Raw genomic sequence first — 14,476 nt, 5'->3', positions numbered from 1 at the left:
CCCCGTAAAGAAGGCAGAAATTACACGATCGCTGTATACATTGCTGAAAAAAGCAATGTATACAGATCAAACAAAAAGTTTATAAATTAAATGAAAAAAAGGGGTGATACGAGCGTTGCAGAGTATGACAGGCAGGTAAAGTCATCAACAGAAATTATTAAAGGAATACAAGGCTACATGTTTCAACATTGGACTGATTTCTTACTCAAGTCAGGGATGTATGCCATTTAGGAAGCCGTAATATCCCATTACACTTTGATCCCAGCGATTATATGACCAATTAGTGTCAGGAAGGAGCCAGACCAGATCGAGATGAGCTTTACAATGCATTGATGCGATAGATTTGCTCTGTAATGGGGGATAATATGCCAAGCCAACAATTAAAAAAAGAAAATCTTTTTTAATGATGTTAAAAAAATGTGTGAAACACAAAATAAAAAGATATTTTACATAATTACATAGGTTGCAAAAAAGACCTAGGTCCATCAACCTTCTTCCACCAATTGTACATTTTGTCACTAAATTAACTATAACCCACAGTTACGTGTATCAAGGAAATCATCCAGCCTTGTATAAAAGCTGTTATAGTGTCTGCCATTACTACCTCTTGTGGTCGGGCATTCCACAGTCTGACTGCTCTGACTGTAAAGAACCCTTTCCTATGTTTCCTGAAAACAGACACCTCCAACTGGGGGTGAAGCTGCAAGCATCTATATACTGTATTTAAAAGGGGCATTATAAGGCATGTATTCGGCGCTGGCACCTCACCATCTCAGTGTTCAGACAGAACAGTCAGAGAAACTATTTTTGAAAAGGAGAGATAGCCCTTCCAGTCCTTAAAAGACAGAACTATGGAATCACTTTCACTTATTGTTATTACTTACATATATATTCATGATACTCTTTAAAATGAAACAGAGGACTTACTAGGTGATAATTGTTCAGTGACTGGTTTAGCCGCAAAGCTGGTATGTAATTTGCTCTCTGTAAATGATGTACCAACAAGATCTCTTGATTTTGAATACCTCCGTTTGTGCGCAAATATGTATGCAAGTAATCCTATAATAAAAATAAAGATTTATTAAAGCATAAGGCAAAAGGAAACCTTCACGTTCTGTCTGAATCACTGTTCCTACCGGAACAAAAGTGACAATTCTAAAATATGTAAAAAACACACCCAAATCACAAAAAGTCATTTTGCCACTCAAAAAGCAGTGTTTGTGAAAAAAAACAACCCAAAAACCCCCACAATTGTTAACGCCGTATCCAGAACGACCCACTTTATAAAACTGGTCCGTTATTTATTCCTTACGGCTAACGGCGTTAAGAAAATAAAAAAAACACCAAAAATGTCACTTTTTCATCAGACTGACTCACAAAAATTTTTAATAAAAAGCTTTCAAAAAGTCATATGAAGAAAAAAAGAATGGTATAAATTAAAATCGCCAAACCGTCCCGCAAAACAAAAACTGCAATATGGCTCATTCAGCAAAAAAAAAAAAAAGTTACAGTTCTCAGAATATGGCAATGTAAAAACTAATTCATTTTTGTAAAACATTGTTTTTAGTGTGTAAAAATAGCAAAGCATAAAAAAAACAATATAAATCTGGTATCTCTGTAATCGTACCGACCCAATGGACAAATCAGTCTTATCACTTACCACACAGTGAACGGCGCAAAAAATAAAAAACAAATAACTAAATTACTGTTTTTTGTTCATTGTGTCTGAATATCTGAATAAAAAGCAATCATAAAACATTATGTGCCCCAAAATGGCAACAAAAAAATCTGTAACTCGTCCCGCAAAAGAGGGATTTTTGGTACTCACCGTAAAAGCTCTTTCTTTGAGCCTTTATTGGTGGACACAGGTAGCCATGAGTGTATGCATCTGTCGCTGGGAGGCCGCTAGGCAAAAAAAGAATTAGCTCCTCCTCAGCAGTATACACCCATCGACTGGCACAAAGCTCGTCAGTTAGTGAACAAGCAGTAAGAGAAGCAACAAACAACCGAACTATATACAGGCCCAACAGAGGCACATAGGCCCAACATAGGCATAAACCAGGGAGGATGCTGTGTCCCCCAGTGAAGGCTCTAAGAAAGATTTTACAGTGAGTACAAAAAATCCTTCTTTCGTTATTGCTTCATTGGGGGACACAGGTAACCATGGGATGTCCTAAATCAGTCCCAAGGAGGGAATAGAATAACTGCCAAATCAGCTTGGACGGCAGGCGACCACCGCTTGCAGAATCTTCATACCTAGGCCAGCATAGACCGAGGCGTAGATATCTACTCTGTAGAACCTTGTGAAAGTGTAACGAGATGACCAGGTATCAGCTTTGCAAATCTGGGTTGCAGAGGCCTGTTGGCAAACAGTCCAAGAAGCCCCCAACGCTTGGGTGGAGAGCGCTCTTACTCCCGGAAGGGGTAGCCTGTGTGTAGCGCGATATGCCTCCAGTATAGCCGAGCGAATTCAGCGATGGTTAGATTTTGTAGCAGGGAGATCCTTGCGATGACCCTCAGATGACAAACAAGGTGTCAGAACATCTGAATGAAGCGGTCCTTGATAGGTAGACACAGAGCTCTGCTCAGGTCCAGCTTGTGAAGGGATCTTTCAAGGGGATGAACCAGAGATGACCAGAAAGAAGGCAGAACAATGTCCTCGTTGATGTGGAATGAGGAGACTACCTTAAGAAAGGAGGAACTGGTCTGAAAACTACCTTGTCCTGATGGAGAATGAGAAAAGGAGAGAGACTAGAGAGCTGCCAGCTCAAACTCTTCTGAAGGACGTGATGGCTACCAAAAAGGCAACCTTCCAGGAAAGGAATGACGACAAGATGTCATGGATAGGTTCGAAGGGGGCTTGCTGAAGGATGCTTAGACCAGATTAAGGTCCCAAGAGCCTACAGGAGGGCAATATGGCAAAGCCAGGCGAGCAACTCCATGGAGGAAGGTCTTGAGCTTGGGACGAGAAGCCAAATTCCGTTGAAAAAGAATTGAGAGTGCAGAGATCTGAACCTTGAGAGTACTGATAGAAAGCCCGGAGTCGAGTCCCAACTGGAGAAAAGCCAAGATGGATGGAAGAGAAAAAGACATGTGAGCAGAAAAGGTTGTTTTCACACCATCAAAAAAAAAAAAGAAAAAAAAAAGGCCTTCCAAGTCCGATGTTAAATGCGTGAGGACGCGGGCTTTCTTGCTCTGACCATGGTCTGTATGACCTGGGATGAAAAACATGCTCCTCTCAAAACCAATGCCATTAAATTCAGAGACAGAGAATTCTGGTGGAAGAGGGGACCCTGAGAGAGAGAGAGTAGGTCCCTTCTGGGCCAGTCTACAGCCACCAAGATTACTGGGACTCCCTCTGCCTTGATCTTCTTGATGACTCTCGGGATCAGTGGCAGAGGCGGAAAGAGGTAAGGAAGATGAAAATGAAATCATGGAATGAGGAGGGTGTCATAACCGACTGCCAGAGGGGTAGCGAGACCTGGCTACGAAGTGAGGCACCATTAGATAGACGTCGGTGGTGCCCCATCTGTGACAGATCTTATCGAACACGATGGGGTTGAGTGTCCACTCGCCCGAGGAGAGTCTGATGACTAAGGAAGTCGGCGGCCCAATTGTCCACCCCCAGAATGTGTACTGACGATATTGCTGGCACGTGTCACTCGGCCCAGACCAGAATCCATGAGACCGCCGTGATAACGGATTTGCGGCTTGTTAAGCCCTGTCGGTGTATGTATGCCACGGCTGTGGCGTTGTCTGATTGAATGCATACTGGATAACCTGCTAGGAGATTCTACCAGTGGAGAAGGGAGATGTAGAAGACTCCATCAGCCAAAAAATAAAAAAAGTTATAGGTCACAGAAAAAAGCAATACAAAATTTTTTTTTCAATAAAACACTCTTTATTGTGTAAAAGCGCCAAAACATAAAAAAAATATATAAATGTGGCACTGATGTAAACGTACTGACCCAAAGAATAACGCTGCCTTATCAATTTTACCACATGCGGAAATGCATTAAAAAAAACAAACAAAAAAAAAAAAAACAATTCCTGAATTGTTGGTTTTTGTTTATTCTGCCTCCTAAAAATCAGAAGAAAAAAGCGATCACAAAAGGTCACGTGCCCAAAAATGGTACCAATAAAAACATTCACTTGTCCCATAAAAAACAAGCCATCACATGACTGTCGGCCAAAATATGGAAAAATAATAGCTCTCAAAATATGGCGATGCTAAAACTAGTCTATGCAAAAAAAAAAAAAAGCACCTTTTCGTGTGTGACAGCTGTCAATCATAAAAATCTGATATGGATCTGGTATCGCTGAAATCGCACCGACCCGAAGAATAAGGTCGTCTAATCACTTATACCGCACGAGGAACGGTGTAAAAAATAAACGCTAGGGTTAGGGTTGGGATTTTTTTAAAAGTGAAAAAAAAAAAAAAGATGATATGGTGACTAGTGTTGAGCGGAAGTGCTCACTACTTGAGTCTGCATCGGGTGCTCAGGTATGCGCTGAGTATCGCGGATGCTCGAGTGACATGCTCAAGTCTCCGCCCCATATGATTCGTTGCCAAAAAAAAAAAAGTTGCGTGGATTGCCTGCCATGCACGAGTGGTCCAAGCATGTTTTTTTTTTTTTGGGTGTCTAACAACCATGAAACATGCGAGTGGAGACTCGAACATGTCACTCGAGCACTCGCGATACATGGTGCATACCCGAGTACTCAAGTAGCGAGCACTTGCACTCAAGACTAATGACAACTTGATGACCTAATGTTATCAAATTCTGTGTCGTACCTCTAAGTTCAAAATGTTCACTATACCCCTTGATAAAATCCTTGAGGGGTCTAGTTTTTAAAATGGGGTCACTTGTGGGGGGTTTCCACTATTTAGGCACATCAGGGGCTCTCCAAACGCGACATGGCTTCCACTCTCAATTCCAGCCAATTTTGTGTTCCTTCCTTTCTGAACCATGCCGTGCGCCAAAACAGTCTATTTTCCCCACATATGGGGTATCGGTGCACTCAGGAGAAATTGCACAACACTTTCTGGGGTCAATTTTCACCTCTTACCTTTGTGAAAATGAAAAATTTGGGGCTAAAAGATCATTTTTGTGGAAAAAGTTAGATTTTTTTATTTTTACGGCTCCATGTTCTAAACTACTGTGAAGCACCTTGGGGTTCATGGTGCTCACCACACATCTAGATAAGTTCCCTGAGGGGTCTAGTTTCCAAAATTGTGTCACTTGTGGGAAGTTTCCACTGTTTAGGCACATCAGGGGCTCTCCAAACACGACATGGCGTCTGCTAATTATTCAAGCAAATTTTACATTCAAAAACTCAAATGGCGCTCCTTTCTTTCTGAATCCTGCCGTGCGCCCAAACAGTGATTTTCCCCCCACATATTGGGTATCGGCGTGCTGAGGAGAAAATTGCACAACAAATTTTGGGGTTTATTTTTTCCTGTTACCCTTGTGAAAATAAAAATTGTGGTCTAAAGTAAAATTTTTGTGAAAAAAAATTAAAATGTTCATTTTTTTCTTCCACATTCCAAAAATTCGTGTGAAGCACCTGAAGGGTTAATAAACTTCTTGAATGTGGTTTTGAGCACGTTGAGGGGTGCAGTTTTTAGAATGGTTCCCTTTGGGGTATTTTCGGTCATAAGGGCCCCTCAAAGTCACTTCAATGTGATGTGGTCCCTAAAAAAATGGTTCTGTAATTTTTGTTGGAAAAACGAGAAATCGCTGGTCAACTTTTAACCCTTATAACTTCCTAACAAAAAAAAAAAATTTGTTCTAAAATTGTGCTGATGTAAAAGTAGAAACGTGGGAAATGTTATTTATTAACTATATTGTGCTACATATCTCTCTGATTTAAGGGCATGAAAATTCAAAGTTTGAAAATGTCTTTTTTTTTTTTACAAATAAATGCAAGTCATACTGAAGAAATTTTACCACAATCATGAAGTACAATATGTCATGAAAAAACATTCTCAGAATCAGTGGGATCCGTTGAAGCGTTCCAGAGTTATTACCTCATAAAAGTGCCAGTGGCCAGAATTGTAAAAACTGGCCTGGTCATTAATGAGCCGACCACCCTCGGGGGGTTAAAGAATCTGTCACCAAATTTTTGCTATGTAATCTGAGAGCAGCATGATTTAGAATTTGGAAAATTAGAAATTTTGAAACTCAGAATTTACTGCCATGGAGCCAGATAGCTAGGTCACAAAAAAATAGTTACGCACTTAAGACGTTAACATAATTTTTCCAACATTTCTTTATTTTGCTTGGCTGTTAGAAGGCTTAAAAGTTAAGCAGCAATTTTTTATAGACATTTACTAAATCTATTTTTGAAGTGACTGAGGGGCATTTATATTGGAAACCCTCAAAAAGTGATACCATTGTAAAAACTGCATGACTCCAAGTGTTCAAAACTGCAGGAACTTTCTTAATCTTTCAGGTGCTTAACCCATTCACCACCAAAGCCAGGTGTCCCCTTCCTGACCAGACAAAATTTTTAAATTCTGACCGATGTGTGGCAATAATTCTGGAATGCGACATCATATCTCAGTAATTATGACACATATTAGTGGTAAATTTAGGTCAATATGCTTTGTGTTTATGAAAAGATTGGAAATTTGACAAATTAAAAAAAAAGTCAAACTTTTCATTTTTATGCCTTTAAAAAAAGATGGTCATACCACTAAAAATAAATAAACTAATATTTGCCACATGTCTACTTTACATAAGCAACTTTTTTTTAAAACAATTTTTTTGTTACGTTACAATTGTTAAAAGTTTATCAGCAATTTTTCATTTTTCCAACAAAATAAAAAATGTTGGTTTTGTAAATTAAGTGACTTTGAGGTGCCTATGTGACAGAAAATACCCAAAAGTAACACCTTTTAAAAACTGCACCCCTCAAAGTCTTCAAAGCCACATTCAAGAAGTTTATTAACTCTTTAGGTGCTTCGCCGGAATTAAAGCAATATGGAAGAAAGAATAAATACAATTTTACATTTTTCCCACAAAAATGTTGCTGTGGTCCCAAATGTTTCATTTAAAATCGAGAAAAAGGAAAGAATGTACCCCAAAATTTGTTGCAATTTCTCCCAAGTACACAGATACTCCATATTTGGAGGAAAACTACTATTTGGGCGCACGGCAGGGCTTGGAAGGGATAGAGCACCATTTGACTACAAAATTGCCTTCAATAGATAGTTAACTCCATGTCGTGTTTGCAGAGCCCCTATGTGCCTAAACAGTGGAATCCCCCTGACAAGTGACCCAAGTTTGGAAATTACACACCTCAATGAATATTTCTAGAGGTTTGGTGAGCACCTTGAACCCAGAAGTGCTTCACAGAATTTTATAACGCTAACCCGTGAAAATGAAAGATCACATTTTTCCATCAAATATGTTGGTTTTGCCCCAAACTTTTCATTTTCACAAGAGAAGCAGGAGTAATTGGGCAACAAAATTTGTTGTGCAATTTCTCCCGAGTACGTCGATAACCCATATTTAGGGGAAAACTACAGGCAGTGCTCGGAAGTAAAGGAGACATATTTGAATTTTGGTGTGCCATTTTGACTGGAATTTATTGGAGAAACCCCCCACAAGTGACCCCATTTTGGAAACTACACCACTTGAGAAATTCATCTAGGGGTGAAATGAGCATTTTTAACCCTCAGGTGACTCACAGAATTGTATAATATTGGACTGAGTAAATTGAAGAAATTGATTAACAAATTGGATAAATTTTTCGAGTTTGCCAATACCCCATATGTGGTTGAAAGCTAGTTTTAAGGCAGAGTGCAAGGCTCAGAAGGGAAGGAGCACCATAGGAGTGCAGATTTGCTGGAATGGTTTGAGGGTGCCATGTTTCATTGGCAGTGTCCCTTACATTGCCAGTTAAACAGACACCACCAATAAATTTCCACACATTACAAACTACACCCCTCAATAAATTCATGCAAGGGTGCAGTTAACATGTGGACATCACATGTGTCTCACAGCATTTTATACCATTGGGTGGTGAAGAAACAATTATCACATTTTTAACACTATAATGTTGTTTTAGCCTTAAATTTTACATTTTTATAAGAATTAATAGGAAAAATTGCACAACTACCTGTGAGGTCCATTTTTCCCCCAGAGCACCAATACCCAACATGTAGCAGGAACTACATTTCAGGCACAGTGGAAAGCTCAGAAGGGAAAGAGCACCATATTGTAGTACAGATTTTACTGTTATGATTTACGGGTGCCATGACCCACTGGAAGAGCCCCTGAGGTGCCAGAACAGCAGAACCTTACCAATAGTGACCCACATTTTACAAACTACACTTCAGTGAATTCACCTTACACCACGGGTGTGTCACAGAATTTTATACCATTGAGCAGTGAAGAAAAATAATTTAATTTTCCATTTTCACACAGGAAAATGGGTAAAAATGGTACCAAAATTTGCCACACAATTTCTTCTGAATGTGGCAATACAGCACTGCTTAGCCATACAGCGAGACTCAGGATGGAAGGAGCATTATTTGTCTCTCTGTGAACAAGTTATAGTAGAATGTGTCACAGAATAATACCTGATGAAGACACCCGAGCAGTCTCAAAAGATTGCTATTTGTTACCATCTTTTCAGTTAGCAATTAAAAGGCATCAACCACTGAGGACTCTTAAATTTGAATATTTTTCTATCTACTGTCTAACACAGTAAAAAGATATTTTTTATCCTGTATTCATACCACAAAAATGTTGTTTTACGAGGGAAAATGGGTAGAAATGGCACCAAAGTTTATCACACAATTTCTGCTGACCAAGCAATACCTCATATGTGGCTATACAGTACTGCTTACCCACATGGTGAGACTCGGGGGGAGGAAGCGCTAGGACTCTTTGAGAATAAATTATTGTAGAATAGTTTGTGGACTCCACATACAGAGCCCAACGTACCAGAAGGGCAGAACCTCCCCCTCGAGTAACCCTATTTTGGAAATTACACCCAATTGGGAATTTATTTACAGGTGTAGTGACAATTTTAATGGATGATGCAGAGTTAAAAATGCAAACCTGCCATTGTAGTGCCCATACATTATGCCCAACCTGTGCTTCCGGAAACATGTACCCCGTAATTTAAGCGGGCCCTCAACGTTACAGAAGTGCCAAATTTGTGGACGCTAAACGTGGTTTAGGCACATTGTGCAGCTTAGACGGAGGGGGGCATTTGGATCTGGGAGTGCAGAATTTGCTGGATTTCTTTTGCGGTGAGCAATTTCACTTTTCCAGAGCCTTTGTGCAACCAGTAAGGTGGAAACCCTCTATATTTCCACTGACAGGTGACGGACCTGAGTGGGGACTTGTTTTTTTGTGAATTAAATCAAAGCTTTTATTGGGAACATTTTACATAACATTTGGGATCACATCTATACTGCGCTCTACGTTGAGCACTTACATTGGGGTTTCCATCTAAATCTCCGAATGATGTGATTCAGATGAAACCCCTGAGGGATCCATTGTCCTCTATGATGATGCAACAGAGTTCCTCTGTACTCGGTCTGGTCTCTCATCATAGAGAGCAGGATAAATGTGAGCTGAGCCTTACTTAAATCTTTAGGAGGCAAAGTGAACAAATCAACAGAATTGGTTTTATTTTTAACGCCTTCACTGTGGGTCAGCATGATTACAGAGACACCAGGTTTATTACTTTTTTTGTGTTTGGCCACTTTTGCGCCCTAAACCCCCCCCCCTTTTATAAAAAAAAAAAAAAACAGTTTTTGCATCCCCATATTTTGAGAACTATAATGTTTGTATATTTCTGCTGACAGTCATGTGAGGACTATAGCTTTTTTTTTTTTTTTTTTTATTTCTCCACTGATGAAGCTGTATGGCGTCTTTTTTTTTGAGGGAGAAGATGACGAAGTTACCAGCTATTTAAATACGTCTTTTTTATTGCATTTTGTTCCACTTTTTTCAATGGTATGATGAAAAGGCATAGTTTGCCATTTTATGGTGTTCACTGAAGGGGTTAAATAGTGAGTTTTATAGTTCGGGTCGTTTTGGATGTGGTAATACAAAATGAGTACTTTTTCGTTTCTCTTTACAGACATATACATATTTATTGAATTATTTTTAATTTTTTGTTCTTATTTAAAAATATTTTTTAAATTTTTTAGTTTTTTTACTTTACTTCATTCCTTTATGGGATTTTACCTTTTATTACTCTGATCACTGGGATAATGCATTACACCTGTCAGTGTTACACAAACAAAAGACTTTTAGGCCATCCTTCTTGCATGGTCTAACAGGCCACTGTAGCTGGCAGACGGAGGTCATTATTTGACCTCAGATTGCCATGACTGCCATCAGGAGCCCGTGTTTGTGTCGCAGGGGTGCTGATTGGGTGGGAGAGGGCTTCTAAAAGCTGCGATAGCGAGAACGAGACAGACAGAGTAAAGAAACTTTCTACAGTCATGGTTATGCTGGCTTTATGGCCTCTTACTTGTTCAGAATCTGTGAAGGCAAGCTTCAGCAAATCTTCCACAAGCCCCATTTCTTGACATGTTTCATACATATGTTTCAGCAGCTCTTCAACATTCAATCGGCTGGAGTGGAGCTTTTGCAGATTCCAGGCCTCAAAAATGTGCCTACAAATTGTGATAGGTCATTAAATATACAGCCAGTGGATACCATAAACCTATCGCTGTGCCCCAATTCATCATGATTCTTTAATTGTCTAAAGACAACTAGAAATTAACATGTGACAAAGGCAACAAAACTTACCTGTTTTCTAAAAATACAGTCATGTGACGTTTGACCTCTGCACTGTTGAATATTGGAGGCTTCATAGCTAGAATATAGCGTAGGGCCAGTCTGTGGTCTCCATGGCACATTAAGGTCTCTATAATCAGATTGTGCTGCCATGGCATTACCTTACTTGTGGCAGGATGGAGCAGACAGTCCACTGAATTCTAGAAGTGGAAAAAAGATCTGTTATTCTTTCTTAAAGGGAACCTATCACCTCCAAAAAACATATTTCTCTGCAAAATGAGTGGTAATAATGGCCCTCTGCAGACTGACTGGCTGCTCTGCAGAGCGTCAACTGCAGGGACAGTGATTCCAGTCACGCTCACTGTATGGACTAGCAGCTCCCTGCACCATCCTATGGAAGAGAGCAAAGAAAAAGGAAAAAAATTTACAATAAAACTTAACCCTTTCAGGGCATGGTGATTTTTTTATTTTTGCAGTCATTTTTTTTACCTTTCGCCATCAAAAAATGTATGAGGGCTTATTTTTTACAGGACAAATTTTAATTTTGAATAGTGCCATTCATTTTACCACACAATATACTGAATAATGGTAAAACAAGCTTCAAGTGGGTTCAAATGGAGGAAAAAAAATGCATCCCAATCCTCCATTATTGGATTTTATTTTTTTTGAGGGTGTTCATTTGGCGGTTGACGGCAGTCCGATTACAGTGATACCAAACATGCAGCAATTTCTCTATATTTAACTAGAGACTTTGAGAACATGTTTCATGTGTAACTGGACACAATGGTTGCAGTGAGGAATAAATATGGTTTTTTTCTCATTTTGGCTCTGTTGCGATGATATTAGCAATGTATTTTGCACCTAACAAGTTAACAATTGTTAAGTGCAAGGGGGTGTTCTTGTTTCCACAGGGGGTTGTGCACTTTTCCTCCAATCATAAGCAGGCAGCAACAAAGCATATAAAGAACACCCCCCACCATAGCTTAGAGCAGGTTTCTCAGTGTGCGATGTACCTCTTCTAGCCTAACCTCCTGCATGAGTGGCAGTGTGCAGGGAGGGGCAGTACAGCGGAGTTTAAAGGGAATCTGCCACCCCCTGGGAGATAGCAGACCTCTAATATGGCCATACAGGGGATAGAAAACGTGCTTTTATAAAAACACATATCTCTGCAATCAGACCTCTACTATGGGCCATACAGGTAGTATAGAGTTACTTTTCTATAACCTGCATGCCCATAGTAGAGGTCTGATATCACCGGGGGGGTGACAGATTCCCTTCAGACCTCTACTATGGGCCATACAGGTAGTATAGAGTTACTTTTCTATACCCTGCATGCCCATAGTAGAGGTCTGATATCACCGCGGGGGTGACAGATTCCCATCAGACCTCTACTATGGGCCATACAGGTAGTATAGAGTTACTTTTCTATACCCTGCATGCCCATAGTAGAGGTCTGATATCACCGGGGGGGTGACAGATTCCCATCAGACCTCTACTATGGGCCATACAGGTAGTATAGAGTTACTTTTCTATACCCTGCATGCCCATAGTAGAGGTCTGATATCACCGCGGGGGTGACAGATTCCCATCAGACCTCTACTATGGGCCATACAGGTAGTATAGAGTTACTTTTCTATCACCTGCATGCCCATAGTAGAGGTCTGATATCACCGGGGGGGGTGACAGATTCCCATCAGACCTCTACTATGGGCCATACAGGTAGTATAGAGTTACTTTTCTATAACCTGCATGCCCATAGTAGAGGTCTGATATCACCGGGGGGGGTGACCGGTTCCCTTTAAATGTGTCCCATAAACCCTTCTGTCAGCTCTTTTCTAATCACTGATCGCACTGCAGACATAAACGGGATTACATCCTACTCACTGACAAACCTGCTCTACGCTATGGTGGGGCGTGTTTGCTATGTTGCTGCCGGCTTATGGATTGGTCAGCATCATACAGGTGTAAGAACCATACGTCACCAGTGACATCTCTGTGATAACTCATTAGGGGTAAAATTTAAGAAAAAAAAAAGGAAAAAACACACACAAAAAAAAAACATTTTATACTGCTCTGCAACCATTATTATATCCAGTTGAACATGGAAAATTTGGTGACCGGTCCTCTAAGTGGTCTTAGAAAGCAAAACATTATTTTGTGTTGCCATTTTCCTAGACTCTTGTGTGCTATCCTGACATTTTTATTGAAACCAATTTTGTGTACATATAATGCACGGTTTGCTTATTATTAATTACTTTTTTCCAGGTTGGTGAGGTGACCCAAAAAAATGAAATTCTAGCTTTTTTTTTTTATGGGTTAATGGGTTAATTCGTTACGTATTTTAATGGACTGTACTTTTATGAATGCAGCAACAACAAATGTTTTTGTTCCTTTATTTTTAAACTGAGGAAAAGGGGGCGATTTTAATTTATTCAACTTCTAAAAACTTTTTATTCACATTTTTGTGAAACCGGTGATCGTTTATAGCACATACAGTAATGCAGTATATACAGTGGGGAAAAAGTATTTAGTCACCAATTGTGCAAGTTCTCCCACTTAATAAGATGAGAGGCCTGTAACTGACATCATAGGTCGACCTCAACTATGAGAGACAAAATGACAAAACAAATCCTGAAAATCACATTGTCTGATTTGGAAAGATTTTTTTTTTCACATTTTGGTGGAAAATAAGTATTTGTCAATTACAAACAAGCAAGATTTCTGGCTCTCACAGACCTGTAACTTCTTCTTTAAGAGGCTCCTCTGTCCTCCACTCATTACCTGTAGTACTGGCTCCTGTTTGAACTTGTTATCATTATAAAAGACACCTGTCCATAACCTCAAACAGTCACACTCCAAACTTCACTACGGTGAAGACGAAAGAGCTGGCGAAGGACACCAGAAACAAAATTGTAGCCCTGCACTAGGCTGGCAAGACTGAATCTGCAATAGGCAAGCAGCTTGGTGTGAAGAAATCAACTGTGGGAGCAATAATCAGAAAATGGAACACATACAAAGACCACGGATATTCTCCCTCCATCTGGGGCTCCACACAAGATCTCACCCCGTGGGGTTAAAATTATCTCCAGAATGGTGAGCAAAAATCCCAGAACCACACGGGGGGACCTAGTGAATGACCTGCAGATAGCTGGGACCAACTTTACAGGCTACCATCAGTAACACACTACGCCACCAGGGACTCAGATCCTGAAGTGCCAGACGTGTCCCCCTGCATAAGCCATTACATGTCTGGGCCCGTCTGAAGTTTGCTAGAGAGCATTTGGATGATCCAGAAGAGTATTGGGAGAATGTCATATGGTCATATGAAACCAAAGTAGAACTGTTTGGTAGAAGCACAACTCAGCGTGTTTGGAGGAGAAAGAATGTGGAGTTGCATCCAAAGAACACCATACCTACTGTGAAGCATGGGGGTGGCAAAGTCATGCTTTGGGGCTGTTTCTCTGCCAAGGGACCAGGACGACTGTTCCGTGTACATGAAAGAATGAATGGGGCCAAGTATCATGAGATTTTGAGTGCAAACCTTTTCCATCAGCAAAGGCATTGAAGATGAAACGTGGCTGGGTCTTTCAGCATGACAATGATACTAAGCACACCGCCAGGGCAACGAAGAAGTTTCTTCGTAAGAAGCATTTCAAGGTCCTGGAGTGGCCTAGCCAGTCTCCAGATCTAAACCCTATAGAAAA

At 40.2% G+C, this 14,476-nt stretch overlaps 1 protein-coding gene across 1 annotated transcript in view; it reads right to left on the bottom strand.

Moving 5' to 3' along the window:
• Positions 1 to 14,476, bottom strand: part of LOC141231542 (protein ELYS-like) — a 120,995-nt gene that overhangs the window by 46,083 nt on the left and 60,436 nt on the right. The window contains exons 21-23 of the mRNA XM_073667726.1: positions 10,785 to 10,972; positions 10,504 to 10,648; positions 928 to 1,059 (exon numbers count right to left, since the gene is read on the bottom strand). Coding sequence (XP_073523827.1) covers positions 928 to 1,059; positions 10,504 to 10,648; positions 10,785 to 10,972 — 465 coding nt within the window. The remainder of the gene's footprint in view (positions 1 to 927; positions 1,060 to 10,503; positions 10,649 to 10,784; positions 10,973 to 14,476) is intronic.

The sequence above is a fragment of the Phyllobates terribilis genome, unplaced genomic scaffold, assembly GCF_046119375.1.
Source record: "Phyllobates terribilis strain yellow unplaced genomic scaffold, ASM4611937v1 Scaffold_520__1_contigs__length_1232081, whole genome shotgun sequence".
NCBI lineage: Eukaryota > Metazoa > Chordata > Amphibia > Anura > Dendrobatidae > Phyllobates > Phyllobates terribilis.
This window is presented reverse-complemented; position numbering and strand designations above follow the sequence as displayed.